Raw genomic sequence first — 19,264 nt, 5'->3', positions numbered from 1 at the left:
AACAAGTTATAAACAATAAATTATTTGGCAAGAGTAGGACAACGGATAAAAATGAATTATTCTTAACATTTAATTGAAGTGAAGCTCAGTCAGGAACAGCTCACTTAGATCTGTTACCTCTGGTCATCATTTTAAATCGTTTCTTTTTCCCTACCCTCGTGAAACTTGCTCCTGCTTCTTGAAATAATGTATTCTTAGTGGGCAGGAGTATGTATATAGCTTTGTATGTATATGTCTTCATAGGGGAACCAGAGGGTGTGTGAGTGAGTACATTTGTCTATATCTGAGGGTATTTGTGTTTATGTATTTTCTACATGTTTAAGGATCCCACTAATAATAAATGTTATATCAGGTAAATACATATTTCCATACAAGTACACAGAAATAATTAAAATATATTATGAATCAATCACATATTTCTACACATCCTATCGTCCTTAACTCCAGGCTGAAGTACAATGTAACATGACTGTGTAATTTACAGTGTTTTGCTGCCATCTTGTGGTGTAACTGGTGTTATGTTCTAGTAAAAGACACTGTAGGAGTAACACACTCATATTGTTGTTGATGATCTGGGAGCGGTTGCTTCTCGTGTGTGAGCATGTTCAGGCTTGTAGTGTTTTTGCCAAACCTCAAAACATCCATGACTTTGTAAAAGCTGCCATCAGAGAGATAGAAACACATCGAGCTGCTCTGTCAACAGTAAACAGAGGCTGTTTTACAGTTGCCACTGTGATAGAATTTAGTTGATTCTTGGAATGTGTAGGTTTTGTTTTGTTACTTCGACACTTCGACCATCTAAACATTGGTGCTTTACTGTAAATATTATCACAGAATTACAACACAATATGAAGAGTGTATATACCACTGAGACAGGAGAGAGTGTGTGTGTGTAACATCCATTTATTACCACCTTATATGACAAATCTGGAAATTACAAACATTGTTTAATTGAAACATCATCCTCAACATTTCAAAAAAAGAAAATAAAATCAAATTGAGCAAAAAATAAAAATTAAGTTAAAAGGGTGACAAGTCAACCTGAGAAACGGTATACAGATGATCAACTGATCCGGAGGAGAAAAAAGAATAGAAGCACAGGGGGGACGTATACAGAAAACGTTACCATTGTTATTTGTCATGTAACACTGATTTACAATACATTTTAATCTGTTACTTTGTTTTTAAAAAATCATTTTAACACTTTGAGAACTTTTGGTTTTTTTTAAAGAACTTTACAAACCTCTATGAACCTTTGTCATAAAAAGGTCTTTTATTTAAAAAAATGAGCCACTGCTATAAAAGTTACCTCTGACACCATCACTGAGCTCTCACCAAACTTTGGCTTTAAATTATTATTAGATGAAACCAATTTGAACACCACAACAGAACAACAACAAACAGGTGAGGTTAAACGCCTGTCAGTCGGTTAGGAAAAGAGCGCCTACAAGAGGATCAAAACTTTGGTGCCAAAACGAGTCAGTAGCGTCACATTTCAGTAGAAAAAAATAATTTTGTTTCCATTCTCTATCAAGTGTTTTAATCTGATTCATCCCCCCATCTCCATGTCATCCACAAACAATTCGAAGAGGAAAAAAATCCCGTGCATGAGACTTATTTGTAAGGAAAAAAAAAAAAAACTAACAAGATGAGAGCGATGATTAATATGGAATAAATCTGAAATCAACTTCTCTAAAGATGCAGATGGATTGTATACAATTTTGCTGTGGTGATCAGAACCGGCGCTCAGGCAGACACATGCAGGGAAGCAGGAGAAGAGGACCGGGCGAGTTCTTCTAGCACCTTGCTGCAGAAAGAGAGACCAGAGTCCCCCAGCAGACAACACCCATCCTCTCCTCCTGTCTGTCCCTTCCAGATTTGCATTGTTCTAGACCATCTTTTGTTTTTTTAAACCCTCCACAGATCATCCTTCACCCCATCAGAGCAGAAACAGTGCAAACCAGGAGACGTGTGCTTGAGGAGATCTCATCACCAAAGAGTTGGTACATGCACAAAAAGAGAGTACCCTAGAAGTCTGCTGCCGAGAGCACTAAGAAAAACACGACTATACACTTTATTTATTCATAATATAATCAGTTTTCCTCTACACACTACTAACACAGGGAGAGAGGGAGGGGAGGTGAGGGACGGAGAGATGGGTGGGTGGGTGGGGGCAAGAGGAGGTGAAAAGATTAAAGACAAAGAGGAAGAGGAGGAGGAGAGGGCGTTTTAAGCGCGCTCCCCGCGGATACGACGTGCCAGCTGGATGTCTTTGGGCATGATGGTGACACGCTTGGCATGGATGGCGCACAGGTTGGTGTCCTCAAACAGACCCACCAGGTAGGCCTCGCTGGCCTCCTGCAGATGACAGAGTCAAAACATTGGGCTTTAGTTGGAACAGTGTAACATGGTTTTGGTTTATGAGTTTGATAATGTTCTGTATCGACTGCTGCTCACCTGCAGAGCTCCGATGGCTGCACTCTGGAAACGTAGATCAGTCTTGAAGTCCTGGGCGATTTCTCTCACCAGGCGCTGGAAGGGCAGCTTGCGGATCAGCAGCTCAGTGGATTTCTGGTAACGACGGATCTCACGCAGAGCCACAGTACCGGGCCTTCACATGACATGAAGAAAAAATTATTTATGTGGGAGGATAGGTAGAATATCCTTTTTCCATATCTGTTTTCTTTTTTCAGTGGGTGTAGGAGCTGTTTTCACCGGTCTCACCTGTAACGATGGGGCTTCTTCACTCCACCAGTGGATGGGGCGCTCTTACGAGCAGCCTTCGTGGCCAGCTGCTTACGTGGGGCTTTGCCTCCAGTGGACTTACGGGCGGTCTGCTTGGTACGAGCCATGGCTTCTAAAGTTCACCTGAAAAAAACGTAAAATAAAGATTTAAAACACACTGGTTTCATGGTCGAGAGATCTCCTTTTACCGGTTTCCTCTGATTTCTTGTCCTTTTCTTATGCTGTTCACTCAGACAAAAAAAATTAAGTAACAGGCAGAAAGCACAGTTTTGGTAATAATTACTGTATGTTGTTAGTCTGATACTTTACACTTCCTAAATAATGAGTATAAACCTCAAACGCACTGATGTTTTTACATCTGAGTTGCACACTATTTAATAGTTTTTAAAATGTGACGGGAAACTTGAATTAAGTTAACTTTTTGAGTAAGTAAACATACAAGACATTCCCTAACACAGTAAGAACGACAAACATCAATCAAAGAGGAACGACGATGCTATTGGCTGGTAGATGAATACGCATCTAAAAATATAACGCGTCAGCCAATAAGCACACACAGTCCACACAGTGGGCGGGCTCTACAGCTGCCTTCCACTGTTGCTAGGTCCGCCTACCCCGCTCTGATGATGGCGGCGGTTTGATGCGCAAACGGGATAAAGACCCAGGGCAGAAGAGCAAAGGAGTACCACATAAACAACTTCGATTTTACAAATAACCGCTCTTCCAGCGAGTCGGGAAACCAGATAACAACACAGAAGACATTTCAAGGATCTCATACATAGGCATAGGAAAGCCGAACGGTCCCTAACGGCTGCGTAGAACCGAGCTGAACCGGCGCATAATTTGAAACAGAATTTCCCCTCATCTGAGCGGCTGCAGAAAAGACTGCATTTCACCGTCGTTTCGACAGCCGTGTTTGTTATTTTCCCACACGACGAAATTACAGGTTAATCGCTGTTAAACGCGACTATAAACACAACAGTTTACAACTCGAAATTTTAAAGTTGACTCACAAGCACGGTGACACGCTTCGAGAGGCTTACCTAGGGGAAAAGTGAGCAGAAGTCGTGAGAAATGTTTTCGCTTCTCTCTATTTTCTTCTTCGTATCCACAATGGGAAGCAGCGTCCAGCGGGAAAATGGCCGCCGCGTCAATCATCGGTCCCACAATGCAACGGTGTTCACAACATTTAATGTGGTGGTCACTTCTAACAGGTCGACACACGTTCGACAGCACGGGTTTATAGGTGTGATTGCGTTTTATTGATTTTAACCGAACAAGCCTGTGCGTTATATTTTGATCAGTTGTATGGGGAAATCTTGAAACGCCTTTTTCTACCTTCAGCATTCATGTGACCGTTCGGGGTCAAACCGAAAGTAGTACTGAAAAGTTAACTCGCACTTTTAAATAGTTGTTCAGGGTGGATTGAAAAGAATAGATATTGAGCCAGTTGCCGTAAGGTTGTGTAGAATAGAGAGGACTTTGTTTTATGATTATTTATAGAGTTGATTTGATAACCTGTATGTGTCCTGTGTATTTTTAAACACTTTTTAAAATATCAGTAATTTTGTCAACGGATGTTACACTGTTTTAACGTTCAATAAAAAATACGTTTCCGTGTAATTATAGCCGTCGTTTTTTTATGTCACAATCCGCCCAAATACTCAAAATTTATAACTTTTAAGTTCCTGAAAAAAAAAGTGTTGAAGAAACACAGTTACAATTGAAGAAAGGCTTGTGTTAGAATTCTGAGATCAAAGTCAGAATTTTGACTTTAAAAAGAAAATTAGAATTGTCAAGAGATTGTCAGAATTCCAAAATCTAATTTACGCAAATTATTTTTTCACATATGGCCTTACTTCTCTTCCACATTATGTAAATGTCAGTTCACTGCAGGTGTTGTAATTACCTCTTTGGCAGCATTTGTTCATGGAGGGATGTGAAAGAATAGAAATTACCTCAGTTATTTCTTTTAATTCATTTAACAAATTATTCTCAATTTATTATTTTATTTATGAAATGTCAGAAATTTGTGAAAATGTCCAAGGGGACATGTTTTTGTTTTGTTTTTTTTAACAATCAACAGCCCAAAATGAAAAATGACAATAGATTATCATAATATTGCTGATATAACTGATTCACCTCTAATATTAATAGAACCTTAGTGTATATGTTCTCTCATACAGCTCATTTAACCACAAGTATCTGTTTATTATGTTTGTAAGTGAATTTCCGGAGTACAAATATTTTGCTTTTAAAAATGACTGAAAACACAAATCAAAAAACACAGTAGAAAAAAATTAGGTTACCATATCAACCTGAGAGAGGAACCAAAAGTCATAACATTACCTGGACATAATAACATGGCTGAAAATCAAAAAATGATCAACATAGGTCTGCTACATATATGCCGCTTGTAGTCTGTCAAACCATGCAGTGTCATCATAGCACAATGACGTTACTAATTGACAACCAGAATCAAACTTTTGTATTGTGATACATTTAACAGTAGAAATACACCATTATTGTAAAAAAAAGAAAGAAAGAAAACTCACTACTTTAACAACAAATTTCTATCTTTTAAAAAAAATAAAAAATCAGAAGACCCATTATATCAATGTATGCGTCCGTCTGAAGATGAAAATGTCTCAATGCTATTTCCTATGCTTATTTCTGATCATACACTATTCTTGGCTTGCAAAAACACCTTATTCATACAGATGACAAGGCATTCCTGTGAGCTAGCTAGTTAGAAGTGAGGAGTGTAAATGTGATTCAAAGTTTCAAACATACATGAAGATATCTCTAAGGAAACTCTGCTACTAGTAGCACCAAAGAAGACATGATCACACATTTTACGGTTATCACAATCATATGATATATATAGAACCTCAAACCAAACTACTAACTAAGTATAGATGAAGGAAAGGGATGGAAAGAGTGGTGAAAGGACAGCATATAATAAATCAAAAAACATTTTTAAGCGCGCTCCCCGCGGATACGACGTGCCAGCTGGATGTCTTTGGGCATGATGGTGACACGCTTGGCATGGATGGCGCACAGGTTGGTGTCCTCAAACAGACCCACCAGGTAGGCCTCGCTGGCCTCCTGCAGATGACAGAGTCAAAACATTGGGCTTTAGTTGGAACAGTGCAACATGGTTTTGGTTTATGAGTTTGATAATGTTCTGTATCGACTGCTGCTCACCTGCAGAGCTCCGATGGCAGCACTCTGGAAACGTAGATCAGTCTTGAAGTCCTGGGCGATTTCTCTCACCAGGCGCTGGAAGGGCAGCTTGCGGATCAGCAGCTCAGTGGATTTCTGGTAACGACGGATCTCACGCAGAGCCACAGTACCAGGCCTGGAGAGGAGAGGGAAAAACAATGTACATAAAGAAAATTAGAGGTGAGAGTGACTGAAGTGACCTGTGTTTGTACAGTTTTTGACAGCTACCCATAAGCCTGTTTTGTTTTGGTTTATTTTGACATACATAACTAGTTTCTTCTTTATGTTTTTCTTTCAAAGACACCCAGGAGAACCTGTGTCCTCACCTGTAACGATGGGGCTTCTTCACTCCACCAGTGGATGGGGCGCTCTTACGAGCAGCCTTCGTGGCCAGCTGCTTACGTGGGGCTTTGCCTCCAGTGGACTTACGGGCGGTCTGCTTGGTACGAGCCATGGCTACTAAAGTTCACCTGAGAGTACATAACAAAGTTTGCTTTAGTAACATTAAAGTATTTTATGGTACATGCAACAGAACAGCTTCAGTTGCAAGATGTGGAAGGATAAAATATAATTTTCCATTTGTTTTTAATTCGGTTTAAAACTTTACATAAACTTGACAAACTCAACTCTTCAGTTAGAGTGGGTTAGAAAAAATAAAAACAGCATCAAGAGTCTCATTTCTTTCGAAATATATCCAAGGTAGCTTATGCAATGACTGTTACCAAAGGACAGCGAAGGCATCCAATCAAAGCACGACTCTTTATCATGTAAGCCAATCACGTTCCGAAGACGGGATTCTAGGGCGGGATGTTGTGAACCTTTCAGCCAATCACCGCGGGGCGATTGGCCAGCAAACCCCGCCCCTTGCGCACTGAACGTGGGTTCGTTCGTTTCTTCATAATGCGCACCCCGGTTGCACACCAGCCTTGATTTTTTATTCAGAATGAGCTATTTTAAAGGAAAACCAGGCGACACCGCCCGCGCCGGCTGCCCCGTGCGGGCAAACTAACACATCACAAAGATGATGGCTGGCTGCTGGCTAGAAGAATGTAAACGGGAAGGAAAAATCGTTGTAGGAAACGAAGAGGGTGATGATAAAAACGACGGAAGATTAGAAAAACCGCGGCATGAAAGTGGAATATACTTTTTGGAGATGACACGAGACATGTCAGGGGATCAATTTATGAACAATATTTTGTCAGATGACCCCTCACTTTAGGCGCATTTCCGAGTCAAATTCGACCAGATCACAAGTGCTTTTTAGGTCCCTGACTCCCCGAGCAGGCAGATAATAGCTCGACTGCTCTGCGTTTTCTTTTTCACCGAAAATAAACGAAAAAACACGTCCATCCGAGAACTAACATAGCACAAAATGATAGATTGAAGTTTTAGTGAAATGGTGATACTTACCTTTGAAAAGTTAGTGAAAGATTGCAGCTCAAAAATGGGAATTTATTCTTGAGTCTCTAAAGCGTTGTTCTCGCAATAAAACGAAGGGAGGAAAAAAAGGAAAAAGTACATAGGAAAGCAATAGGAGACACGTTTCCCATGATGCATCTGGGACAAACATATTACATACATGTAGCAACATGACAAACAATTACATGACCACACTCACATGTAATGTCGTGCAATAAGTTTTTGTCAATCCTGTTTATTGACACTTTTATTAGTTAAGGTTTTAATTTTTCTAAGTTTTTACCTAATGTATTTTAGCAGAGAAGATTAAAGGCAATTATAGCACAGTGACAAGGAGAAAATATAAAGTGAGTGTTAGTCAGGCTTTTAGTGCTATATTCACATTTTTAATTTAGTTTATTTTTAAATAATTATAAAAAAAATATTTAACACCAACATAAAAATATCCCTCATCATTTTAGCATCATATTTGACTATGTGTGTAATATTCTCACTCTGGTGTAATTAAAAATAATTATTATAGCCTTAAAAATTAAGACAAATTTGAAGAAAAAAAAATAAAAAAATAAAATAAAGTTTAGTGTCTATTTATGTGGGAAAACCGTTTACAACATTTACACTATCGGTCCAGCAGGTGGCGCTGCCGCCTTCACTCCAGCACTTTAGAACTGACGTAGAAGAAGAAGAGCCGTGTTTCTCTCCCAGACCTCCAACATGGCGGCCGCCAGGAGATTGAAACGCGTGGTGGCTTCACAGCCTGGTTTTTTAAATTTAAAGTCCTCTTCAGACTCCACGGAGTCGCTCAGCAGTCGAAGAAAACGCGTGAACAAGAACAAGAAGAAAAACTGGAACAAACACAGCGACATTAACGATGTGGAGGATTTTTTAGACGACGTCCGGCACCAGGAGAGGACCACAGGGTGAGTTGCTAACGTGTGGTGTAGCCTGAAAACTCCTTAAAACGATTCACCATAAACGTTACTTTGTTTCTTCTCCCACGGGCTCGAGCTTCTTTGAATAACGGTTAATTTGTACTGTGGACGCCATTTTGTTTAATTCCCCAAAAAAGAGTGAAATGTGGAAACTCAAACAAACATCTAATCGATTTACAGAAAATAAAGCTAAACAGTCAGTTAAAATATTATCAAAATGTCAATACGTGATAAAAGTAAAATATTTCACATTATGTAGATATAAATGGAGAATTGTTTATCTACAGGCCACTAATTACACTTTCCAGATGTTAACAAAGAAGCTTGTTTAGCACAGACCCCTGCAAAAACAACACGTCGCTGTCCCTTTTTTTATGTTTCTGAGAAAATAAAATCTGAAAATTCCCACTACAATCGAGCCTCACATCCAAATATCTGTCAAAACAATCCCAGTAAGATGTCTTCTGCATATTGTTGGAATTTTTTCCCACTTGACCATCATGGATTTGATTAATACTTCATATAAATAATATCATTTTACCAAAGAATTAGTGTGCATTTTTTTTATTTTGTACTTTTCTGTATCGTTTTTAGTCTCTGAGATATGGAGGCTTGAAAAGGAGGTTAACATGCTACCAACAAAAATAAGTCATTAATTTTGAACTATTCATGCTACATGAATTTTTCAGGTGTTCTTCACCACTGGAAAGAGCATGTTTGAATCAGTAAATGCACAAAATATGATGTTGGTACCTTGAACCAAACTATATGATATTATGGTACTTATGCCTTTTTTTAAGTCTCCACATTTTAGAAGCTGAATAAGATGCAAACTAAACTTTTGCACACTAGCTGTTGGGTACAATGACTTTAATTATGTGAAGCATGAAGCAAATCCAAGATGTTCAGTCAGGGAATTTTGTGAAATCAGTTGATTTGACAGCGAATTATCCAACCATAATGATTGATCCAGTTTTGAATTATTAGTCGTGAGTAATAAGTTTTAAAAAGTTGTTGTGAGGTCTAAAATGTGTCTTGATGTTGATCTTTCTGTATTTCAGGGGTTTGCTGTCTGAGAAGTCAGATGACAGTTTGTTCTTTTTGGACGTTGGACAACCGAAGAAAGCTGAACCGAAAGGTAAATATGTTGTATGTATTTCCCTGGAACCTACAGAGAAAAAACAAGTATGTAGTTTTGTGTTTTCCAGAGTCGTCCAGGATTAAATGAAATACTTACTGAACCAGTTTGAATGTCTGTTTACAGTCTTGGATAAAGAGATGTGTGTGTGTGTGTGAGTGTTTGTCCTTGTTGGTGAATGATCTGTTTTCTCTCTGAAGAAGCAGAATCCGTAGAGGGGAAGAAGAGGAAAGGGAAACAGTCACGTCCTCTGAGGATAGACCTCATCCTGCAGCACGACTCCCTCGTTCCACCACCTAAAGAGTCAGTATCCATCATGACCCTGTTTGCTTTTCTGTCCTGTCTGTGGCTTAATTCATAGTCAAGCAAGAACGGTTCACATGGAACCACAGTGTAAACAAACAGCAATCGTTCTCGTCAAATTACGTCCACTAAAGTTCTTGTTTTTGCCACTGACTGGCTGTGTCTGACAACAGTATGGATAGGATTCCTACAGAGATAGACTTTTTTATTAAGAGTAAGATCCTTTTTTGAAACCAAAAACAGCTGTTTTATCACTGCCAGACTCCACTGACAAAAACAGCGATTTTACCGAGCAAAACACAGGAGCTGCTGGAATTCCACTGCTCCGTCTGTTAGTCTTTTGTGTTGTTATGTAGTCATTTTAAGTAAAGGCTCTGAATACTTCCTCCACCACTGAAAGTCACACAACAACACAAACAAACTAACAGACGGAAGCAGTGGTATTCCAGCAGCTCTTGTGTCGTGCTTGGTAAAATTGCAGTTTTTGTCAATGAAGTCTGGTACTGATATAAAGGCTGTTTCTGGCTAAAGAAAAAGGATGGATAGGAGGTCTACAAAGATAGCTTTTTTTTTACAGATTACAGATTACTTTATGTTTAACCAGAAACATTGATATTTATCAATACCAGACTCTATAGACAAAAACAGGAATTTTACCGAGCAGAACACAGGAGTTGCTAATCTACTGCTGCCTCAATCACCTAGTTTATTTGTGGTCAGTGGTGGATGACGCATTCAGATGCTTTATTTAAGTAAAAGTACAACTCGATAACCCAAACAAATAAACAAATTGAGGCAGCAGTTCCCATGTTCTGCTCGGTAAAATTCTTGTTTTTGTCAATGGAGTTTGGCAGCGATAAAACGTCTGTTTCTAGTCACACAAAAAGGATCTTACTCTTTAATAAAAAGCTCTTTCTCTGTAGGAATCCTATCCATAATGTTGTCAGACATTGATAATAATAATAATAATCTGAGCCTGTCAGAAGCACTCAAGTGGACGTCCATTGACATGGACAAAAGATATCCCCATTGATTTTTGTCCCCATCAATAATTTCAAAGCCCAGGTTCAAGTTATCCTTCAAAAGTTTGAGGACTGTGTTTGTGACCGGTGATGATCTCATCCTTGCGCTCCCAGTATTTCCTTTATGGGAATGTGAAGACAACACACAGGAGCTCAGGAGACTGTTGTGTGAACGGTGTCCTGAGATCTGAGGATATACAAACACACACCACCTCCTCTCCATCACATCTCATGTTACCCTACATAATCAACCCCTCGTCTCTCCTCCCCGCAGTGTTCTGGCCTACCAACAACCAAACGCCAAGAAACTCCGCCGCATTGCCCAGAAGGCCGAGCAGTTGGCAGCCAAAGGCGTGGTCCCGCGGAGGCAGAAACAGCTGCTGAACAGACGGCCGGTCGACAAGAAGGTCAAGGCGGCGGTGACGGAGGCCAACAACAACCCAGACAGAGAATACTACGACATATGGGGGCAAGAGAGTGAGTGGATGGAGTGTTTGAAAGTTCACGTTTGGACTTGCCTGTGGATCCAAATGTTAAAAAGTTCTTGAGTTAAATGAGGAATCCACCAGAGTTTTATTTTCTGAACTGGTGGACGCTGGCCTATTTTAAATGATGGTTTTTGTGACACGAGGCTTGATGTGCCCATATGTCGTCCCAGTTTAGGACACCCCTACCAAATGTACCAAAGTATGTCCACTACAGTGCTTGTTTACAGAGTAAGAGCTTTGATTTTAGCCAGAAACAGGCGTTTTATCGCCACCAGACTTCATTGAAAAAAGTGTGACTTTTACCAAGCAGGAAAACAGGAGTTGCTGGAACACTGCTGCCTTGATCTGTTAGTTTGTCTGTGTTGTTGTGCGACTTTGAGCTGTGAAAGAAGTATTCAGATCCTCTACTGAAGTAAAAGTACCACACAATAACACAAACAAACTAACTGATGGAGGTAGTGGTATTCCAACAGCTCCTGTGTTCTGCTCTGTAAAATTCCTGTTTTTGTCAGTGGAGTCTGGTATTGTGTTTCTGGCTAATTAAAAAGGATCTTTCTCTTTAATGCAGAGGTCTGTTTCTATAACAATCCTATCCATTATGTTGTCAGACACTTGTCATAACAATCTGAGTCTATCAGTGGCAAAACAAGCTCTGTTGACGTGGACATTTGGACTGATTGCAAAGATATTTGTCCCTATTGATCATTTACACCCAAAAACATGACAAAATAAGATCCAGCTTCTTTATCCTTTTAACTGTAGATAACAAATATGTTTATTATTACTGAAAGATGATAAAAACACATGTATATTTCCTTTAAAACTCTCTTTTATCTCTCTAATGCAGCCAAAGACTCAGCTGACCCCTGGTACCTTCAACAGACCCGCAAGAAGCTCGTCAAGGTGAGTTTGTTTTTGAAAAACTGAGAAGCCTTCTACAGTTTGGGTAAATTTAATGAGTGAATATGTTATAGTGTAAATGTGGTGGTTGGAATGTGACTAATGTGGCTATTTAACTGGTTTTTATGTCAGCGTCCAGAGAAGCTGAATGAGAAGCCGTCTGTGCTCCCTGCTGTGGAGGTGATCGCCCCCGGAGGATCCTACAACCCAGACTTCTTCTCCCACCAGGTAACTCACACCTGCATCCTTTAGGGACCAAGTAATGGCTGCAGTTACTGGGCTGGGCGCCATCATCCTGCAGTAATTTAATTAAATGATCGTAAGAAGTTGTTCAAAACATTGTCAACTTCATTTTTTAGAGGCCATAAAGTTCAAATTTTATCAAGTTTGCAAATTTATTAAAAGTTAAATTTTACCAGGATAACTTTTCTTTGATATCTAAAACATAGTCAGCATTTGGCTTAAGTAAACAAACTGAAGGAGTGTGCTGTCTGTCGAGTTAGATCCTTTTTGTTTTATCAGTACCAGACTCCATTGACAAAAACAGAAATTTTACCGAGCAGAACACAGGAGCTGCTCTGTTAGTGTCCTAGTTTGTTTGTGTTATTGTGAGACTTCCAGTGGTGGAAGAAACATTCAGATACTTTATATAAAAGTAAAAGAACTACACAATAACACAAACAAACTAAGAGATGGAGGCAGCAGTATTCCAGCAGCTCCTCAGTAAAATTCCTGTTTTTGTCAATGGAGTCTGGTGGCAATAAAATGTCTGTTTCGGGTTAAACAAAAAGGATCTAATTCTTTAATAAAAAGCTCTATGTCTGGAGTAAAATCAACACCTTAAGCATCTGTCTCCTCAGTTATATTCACTGTTTATCTTGTTGTAATAACCGACACTAACCTCTGCTCCCTCACTCTGAACCCAGGCCTTGCTGCAGGAGGCGCATGAAGTGGAGGTGAAGAAACAAAAGGAGGAGGACAAAATAGAGCGACAGCTGGCTGTCAACAAAGAAGACACAGCTACAGAGGTGCAGATGATCGATCCAGCTCTTCGTTAACACAGCAGAAACTTCGATCTTTTATTTTAACGAGCGTTTGTGTGTTTTGTGCAGGAGACGAAGTTGAGAGAGCAGGTGGAGGGTTTGGTCGAGGAGGAGAACGAAGAGGAAACGGCTCCTAATGAGGAGGAGGAGGAGGAGGAGGAGGACGTGGCGGTGGGAGCCATCGCTGTGGCAGAGAAGAAGACAGAGAGACAGAGGAAGAGAGAGAAGGCCGAGAAAATAAAGGTATACACAGATTTTATTAAATGGAGTCATTCTACTGTTCTTGAAAACTTCACACTGATAAGATTATTAAATATCAGTCATTCCAGATTCATTAACATCAGCCAGATAATGACTCAATAATTATTTGACTGAAGAAAAAGACAGTCATCACTTAAGGGAATAGTTGGAAGGATTTAGTGACATCTACTGGTCCCTATGTAGCTATAAACAGCCGACTTTGTAACAAAACACACTGATAAATACTGTAAATGACAACAATGGCTTATGTTTGATTTGATTAACTTTCTGACTGTAAATGAACACATCTAAACATCTTCCTCTTCGCGTCACAGGAGCAGCAGCGGCTCGCCGACAGACAGCTGACTGACCAGCGGCAGCAGCTTTTCCAGCTCCGCTCCATCAAGACGTCCATCAAACAGCAGGAACAGAAAACCAAGGACAAACAGAAACAACGCAAGGTCAAGCAGGAGGCCCAGAAAGCCCAGCCCAGACGCCTCGGCAGACTCAAGTACGCATTTCTACTGTCTTCATCCCTAATGGGTTTAATAATGTTGAGATGTTTACAAGGTCTACAGATTGTTGATCAGTTTCCTACTGGTGGTGGTCATTTATTTCATTCTCCTGAGCCATTTCAGTGACGTGAAGGATATATTCTCTGTTTCTGTGTCTGGATACGTCCACTAAAGAGGCTGTTATAAGTGTCTGATAACATTATGGATAGGATTCCTACAGAGATAGACCTTTTTATTAAAGATTAAGATCCTTTTTCTTTAACGGAAACAGCTGTTTTGTTAATACCAGACTCCATTGACAAAAGCAGGAATTTTACCTCACAAAACACTGGAGTTCCTAATCTACCTCTGCCTCCATCTGATTGTTTGTTTGTGTTATTGTGTGGTACTTTTGCTTATGTAAGGGATCAGAATACGTTTTCCATCACTGAAAGTTACACAATAACGCAAACAAACTAACAGATTTTAGATTAGCAACTCCAGTGTTCTGTGAGGTAAAATTACTGTTTTTGTCAATGGAGTCTGGTGGCTTTAAACATAAAAATAAAACAGGTGTTCCTGGTTGAACAAGGATCTTACTCTTTAATATAAAGGTCTATCTCTGTAGGAATCCTATCCATAATGTTGTCAGACACCTGTGAATCATTTACACCCAAAAGCATGAGATAATAAGGCCCAGGTTAAAAAATACCAGAGTAATCCTTTAACATAAAGCCGTATTTGATGGATCTTGTTATAATCACGTGGTAAATATTTATTTTTGGTTGCTATTTGCAGGTTTCAGCCTCAGGATATGGAGGTTCAGCTGAGCGACGAGCTCGCCGGCTCGCTGCGACGACTCAAGGTACTTCACCAACATCTGCAATGTGTGTTTGACCTTTACCAGTGAGGACACGGTGTCTTTATCTGTAATTAGTTTTGGTTCATTTAGTCTGTGAGTTATCTTCAGCTCTCTGTATTGTCTTATTCTAAGCTTTATCCTATTCTCTAATACTGCAGCGACCCTCTTTCCCCACAGGGACAGTTATAGTTTCATTTCATGTAATTGCCAGTAGAAAATTCCCGCCTCTTCTCTCTTATCTCCCACCATTATGTCTCGGAATAAAGTCAGCCTTTTGTGGCGTGAATGGGATTTTATAATTTGGGTGGGAATTGGCGAATTAAGTCAGAGTGACGTGTCTCACGTGGATTTATTTGAACTCACCCTCCTGTAATGTCACGACTCCGCAGCCAGAGGGCAGCATCCTCAAGGACCGCTTCAAGAGCCTGCAGAAGAGGAACCTGATCGAACCCAGGGAACGAGCCAAGTAAGGACCTGTTATGTAACGTCTCATCAAAGGCTCGCACTGATGTGATGTGCAGATTCGTGAGGTGTTAAATTGATTTTCATTCCTTCCTCTCTTAGGTTCAAGAGGAGGCACAAGGTGAAATATGTGGAGAAGAGGGCTTTTAGAGAGATCACTTAGTGCCGACCCACGGACCACAGAGGCTGGACAACATTTAAAGCCACAAGTGCAACAAAATGGAACTGTGTATATACGACTTAATGACCCCCGAGTGCATTTCCTATTCTGCTTTCTCACAATTAAATTCATACAACGTCATTTCTGTATATGTTACCTAATATGACCATCTAACAGGAAAAGGGTATTTTAGGTTTTGTATTATATTCACATGTTTTTGTGTTTAAATGATTGATAGGGACAAAAATCTTTGGAATAGCTGCAGTATCGAGCAAGAACAGTGAACCCAGCAACCACAAACACACAGCTGCTGCAGTGTAACCCAATTTGTAATCGTTTTTGTTAAACTAGAAACCGCTGTTTTATTGCGACCAGACTCCATTGACAAAAACAGTAATTTTACGGAGCAGAACATAGGAGCTGCTGGGATACCACAGCTTGTTTGTTTGTGTTATTGTGTGGTTTTCAGTGGTGAAAGTATTCAGTTCCTCTAGATAAGTCAAAGAACCACACAATAACACAAAAAAAACTAACAGATCGAGGCAGCAGCTCCTGTGTTCCTGCTCAGTAAAATCACAGTTTTTGTCAATGGAGTCTGGTACTGATATATAGCAATATTTCTGGTTAAACTAAAAAGATCTTACTCTTTAATAAAAAGCTCTGTAGGAATCCTATCCATAATTCTTTTCCGTCAGTCCATCAGTGGCAAAAACAAGCACTTTCCTGGACGTCCATTGACGTGGACAGCAGTCCAATTCTTACTCGATTCCAAAACTCTGTCCTGATCATTTACAACCTAAGACATGGGAAAATAATAAAAACCCAGGAATTATCCTTTAATTCGTTCAGGTTTTCTGACTTTTTGTGCTTTCAACGCTGTAAAAAAAAAAGTGATTAAAAGGTTAAGAGAAGAAGCAACAGAAATCAAAAAAAGGCCTTTTTAAAAAATCCCCATTATTAGATAATTTGATTAAGTGGAGTTTAATTTTTTTTTTTTTACATTGGGTGAAAAAAAAATGCAGACAGATGGGCTTGCGGAAGTCGGCATGTAATAATTGATTCCGACCTGCAGCTTAAAACCATAATTGCCTTCCGTGTCCTGCTGGTGTGAACACGCACACTCATACACACTCATACACACTCTGTCCCATGGTGCCTGGAGCTACGCCAAAGCTTCTTATCCGTTAATCAGTGTGAAAATGTAATCTTTTACCTTTAGAGTCCACAATCAGTTGATCTGTCCACCACCCCCCCTTAACAAGACAAAGTGGATCCTGGACCACCTCCCATTTCAGCGACTTATCTGCATCTTTAGGCCAGCTACCTCCTGATGAATTAACCTGTAGACTTATAAAGCCGCAGTTAGCCCCCCAAGGAACCTCCGTCCTCGCTTCTGGACTTAAAAGCTTTAGTGCAGAATATGTGCTAATAGAAGAGGCTGATGTGAATCCTCTAACTGTCACCATTAATTTCTCTGCTTAGTGTAATAATGATGTTAAACTGATACAAATACCCCTTTCCCGCTAAATTAGCTCTTGTTCTTGAACTGGTTTCCGTTCAGAATTCTTCAGAAAACCTTCTGAGAGAACATGTTTGGGTTTCCACCAGTTTTGAGAAAACGATCTCACATCTTCTTAAATGTTGCCTCCTCAATCTTCTCTTTCCAACCTAGACCTAGAATATGCCGCCCAGTAATGTCATCACAGGTCACACTTGAAAACCTGCAATTTTTGGGGGGTTCAGCTTCAGACTTTTTGGACTCTGAACCAATTTTTTTTTGGTTGAAATCCTCCGAACTGTCCAAAATTAAATGCATAAACTGGAACAGAGCCTGTTGCTCTATGTTGGCTGAAATGGGGTAATGTTGACACTAGAGGAAATGTTGGGGGATCACTAAAGTCTGTCGGGTTCGTCCTCTGGGGAGCATCACATTTCGGATTCTGAACCTGAATGAATCAGAGTGGAACACGTTGTTCCAAGTTGGTGGAAAAGGGGTAATGTTGACACCAGGGGAAGTGTTGGAGCATCACCAAAATCACCAGGGTTCATCCTCTGGGGATCATGAATGTCTATAAAAATGTCAAAAGTTGTTGAGATATTTCAGACCGGACTGAGGTGGCGTAACAAGTGACAGACCAACCGGTGCTGCCTTCCCAGGGGCTACGCCGCTAGTATGTAACAGTGTAAGTATGGAAACAGGTAATAGTCTATTTAAGAATTATAACAGATACTATATATGTGTTTTTTTTAAAGAAATACAGACTGATCTTGACAGTCAGTGTATCCTCTGACGAGGATATATTGGCGCCAGACGATGCAGCCTGGTTGTTTGTGTTTTCCTTCCTCCCTTCCTTTTTTGCCTCCCTCTCTTCACGTGTGAGGCACGGTGCTGCCAGATTGTCTTGGCATGGGGTGGGATGGATTAAATGTGTGTGTGCGAGCGCAGCCACTCATTACATCCTTCAGAGTAGATTACTACTCCTCAGGTCCGGGGAGTCGGGGAGTGACGGAGGAAGCCACTAAATCACTCGGCTGCACTGAATCGAGATGCTGCTGCTGCTGTGTGTGTGAATGAATATTTTTATGCGATCCTGAGCTTGTCTTGCTGCAGAGCGACAGGCATTTGCACGGCAGCCTAGTGTCCCCCACCACCCACACCTCCCCCCTGCCTGTCTCACCTCTTCACATACTGTAGCTGGGCACATTCAGAGGCACGTGGACACACTGGAAGCTAACTGAGGTCACTCGCATCCTGGCATACGCGACCATGAATCCATTATTTATTCATAGGTATTTGATTAATTGATTATTAATCTATTAGAAGAACATTTATTTTTATTGGATGAATCGTTAACATAACTGATTGAACACAACATTAACTTATCACCGCAAAAACCTTTTAGAGCAACATGAAAGGTTAACTCCAGGATGTCTGGGTGTAAATGATTGATTGGGACGTATAATACATACGTAACACATCTGAAGGCAGTGCAGTGTTAATTGTTCGCAGTAAAGTATGTCCACTAAAGTGCTTGTTTTAGCCACTGAAAAAGAGTCATTTTATCAATACCAGACTCCATTGACAAAAACAGTCATTTTACTGAACAGAACACAGAATCAGTCAGTTTGTTTGTGTTATTTGTGATCTGAGTTCGTCTTCCACTACTTGAAGTCACAGTAACACAAACTAACAGTGGTGTTACAGCAACTCTTTTTTTCTGCTCTGTAAAATTCCTTTTTTTATCAGTGGAGTCTGGTATTATAATATAATGATGTTTCTGGTTAAACAAAAAGGATCCTTGTCAATACATTTGTTGTTTCACCTCTATATTTACACACACACATTAAAGACATTAAAGAGCAACTCCGTGATTTTTTAACCTGGGCCTTATTGTTAATGTTTTTGGATATAAATGACTGACGGGGACACAAATCTTTGGAGTGGATTGAAAAACACACACTTTGAGTGGATGTATTTTGACGTGGACAGTTTGTTTACATGGCAGCAGCTGTTAAACGGCTCCAGGGACACGGTTCTGCACAGAGTGAGTGTTTTTTTGCTTATTTGCGTAGAATATCTTTGGGATTAGACTCCACTGTCTGTGCTGGAGCCTGAAATTTAAGACATGCACTGTTTAAATCTGTGATTTGTCTGTGATTGCAGTTTGTCAACTTCTTGGGGACTGAGATGCTGGGTCCAAAAACGTCCTCGCCTTGTCTCACACTTCCCTTGTGTCGGGCTCAGTATCCTTGCATAGCCTCAGCTCTGGCTCTGCCTCCCATGTCTCTGTCTGAATGCGAGAAAACAGCGGAGATCATCCTCTGAGTTAC

The 19,264-nt window shown here is 40.2% G+C and overlaps 3 protein-coding genes across 3 annotated transcripts; 1 reads left to right on the top strand and 2 right to left on the bottom strand.

Annotated features, from left to right (window-relative positions):
- Positions 1–885: 885 nt before the first annotated feature.
- LOC108883132 (histone H3.3A) lies at positions 886–3,956 on the bottom strand. The gene is made up of 4 exons (XM_018676029.2): positions 3,789–3,956; positions 2,725–2,868; positions 2,458–2,611; positions 886–2,358 (listed from the first exon to the last, which is right to left on the bottom strand). The coding sequence occupies exons 2-4, from the start codon at positions 2,850–2,852 to the stop codon at positions 2,230–2,232; spliced, it is 411 nt and encodes a 136-aa protein (XP_018531545.1). The 5' UTR covers positions 2,853–2,868; positions 3,789–3,956; the 3' UTR covers positions 886–2,229.
- A 979-nt stretch (positions 3,957–4,935) lies between these two features.
- Positions 4,936–7,542, bottom strand: LOC108883131 (histone H3.3A). The gene is made up of 4 exons (XM_018676028.2): positions 7,381–7,542; positions 6,297–6,440; positions 5,953–6,106; positions 4,936–5,853 (listed from the first exon to the last, which is right to left on the bottom strand). The coding sequence occupies exons 2-4, from the start codon at positions 6,422–6,424 to the stop codon at positions 5,725–5,727; spliced, it is 411 nt and encodes a 136-aa protein (XP_018531544.1). The 5' UTR covers positions 6,425–6,440; positions 7,381–7,542; the 3' UTR covers positions 4,936–5,724.
- A 525-nt stretch (positions 7,543–8,067) lies between these two features.
- nop53 (NOP53 ribosome biogenesis factor) lies at positions 8,068–15,574 on the top strand. The gene is made up of 12 exons (XM_018676027.2): positions 8,068–8,309; positions 9,383–9,459; positions 9,660–9,762; positions 11,059–11,261; positions 12,120–12,175; positions 12,305–12,400; positions 13,099–13,200; positions 13,285–13,458; positions 13,791–13,966; positions 14,748–14,814; positions 15,201–15,277; positions 15,376–15,574. Exons 1-12 carry the CDS (start codon positions 8,104–8,106, stop codon positions 15,434–15,436), a joined length of 1,398 nt encoding a protein of 465 aa, XP_018531543.1. The 5' UTR covers positions 8,068–8,103; the 3' UTR covers positions 15,437–15,574.
- Positions 15,575–19,264: the final 3,690 nt, after the last annotated feature.

The sequence above is a fragment of the Lates calcarifer genome, linkage group LG21 (assembly GCF_001640805.2).
Source record: "Lates calcarifer isolate ASB-BC8 linkage group LG21, TLL_Latcal_v3, whole genome shotgun sequence".
Taxonomy (NCBI): domain Eukaryota; kingdom Metazoa; phylum Chordata; class Actinopteri; family Centropomidae; genus Lates; species Lates calcarifer.
Note: the sequence above shows the minus strand (reverse complement) of the source record. Positions and strands in the feature narration are given on the sequence as shown.

Excerpts from the sequence above, each read along its gene's own strand:
- LOC108883132 (XM_018676029.2), bottom strand. The coding sequence starts at position 2,852 with ATGGCTCGTACCAAGCAGACCGCCCGTAAGTCCACTGGAGGCAAAGCC. Across the intron at positions 2,612-2,724 it reads AAGAAGCCCCATCGTTACAG|GCCCGGTACTGTGGCTCTGC; the intron begins GTGAGACCGGTG and ends TGTCATGTGAAG. Across the intron at positions 2,359-2,457 it reads CAGCCATCGGAGCTCTGCAG|GAGGCCAGCGAGGCCTACCT; the intron begins GTGAGCAGCAGT and ends TGTCATCTGCAG.
- LOC108883131 (XM_018676028.2), bottom strand. The coding sequence starts at position 6,424 with ATGGCTCGTACCAAGCAGACCGCCCGTAAGTCCACTGGAGGCAAAGCC. Across the intron at positions 6,107-6,296 it reads AAGAAGCCCCATCGTTACAG|GCCTGGTACTGTGGCTCTGC; the intron begins GTGAGGACACAG and ends TCTCCTCTCCAG. Across the intron at positions 5,854-5,952 it reads CTGCCATCGGAGCTCTGCAG|GAGGCCAGCGAGGCCTACCT; the intron begins GTGAGCAGCAGT and ends TGTCATCTGCAG.
- nop53 (XM_018676027.2), top strand. The coding sequence starts at position 8,104 with ATGGCGGCCGCCAGGAGATTGAAACGCGTGGTGGCTTCACAGCCTGGT. Across the intron at positions 9,460-9,659 it reads GAAGAAAGCTGAACCGAAAG|AAGCAGAATCCGTAGAGGGG; the intron begins GTAAATATGTTG and ends TTCTCTCTGAAG. Across the intron at positions 12,176-12,304 it reads CCCGCAAGAAGCTCGTCAAG|CGTCCAGAGAAGCTGAATGA; the intron begins GTGAGTTTGTTT and ends TTTTTATGTCAG.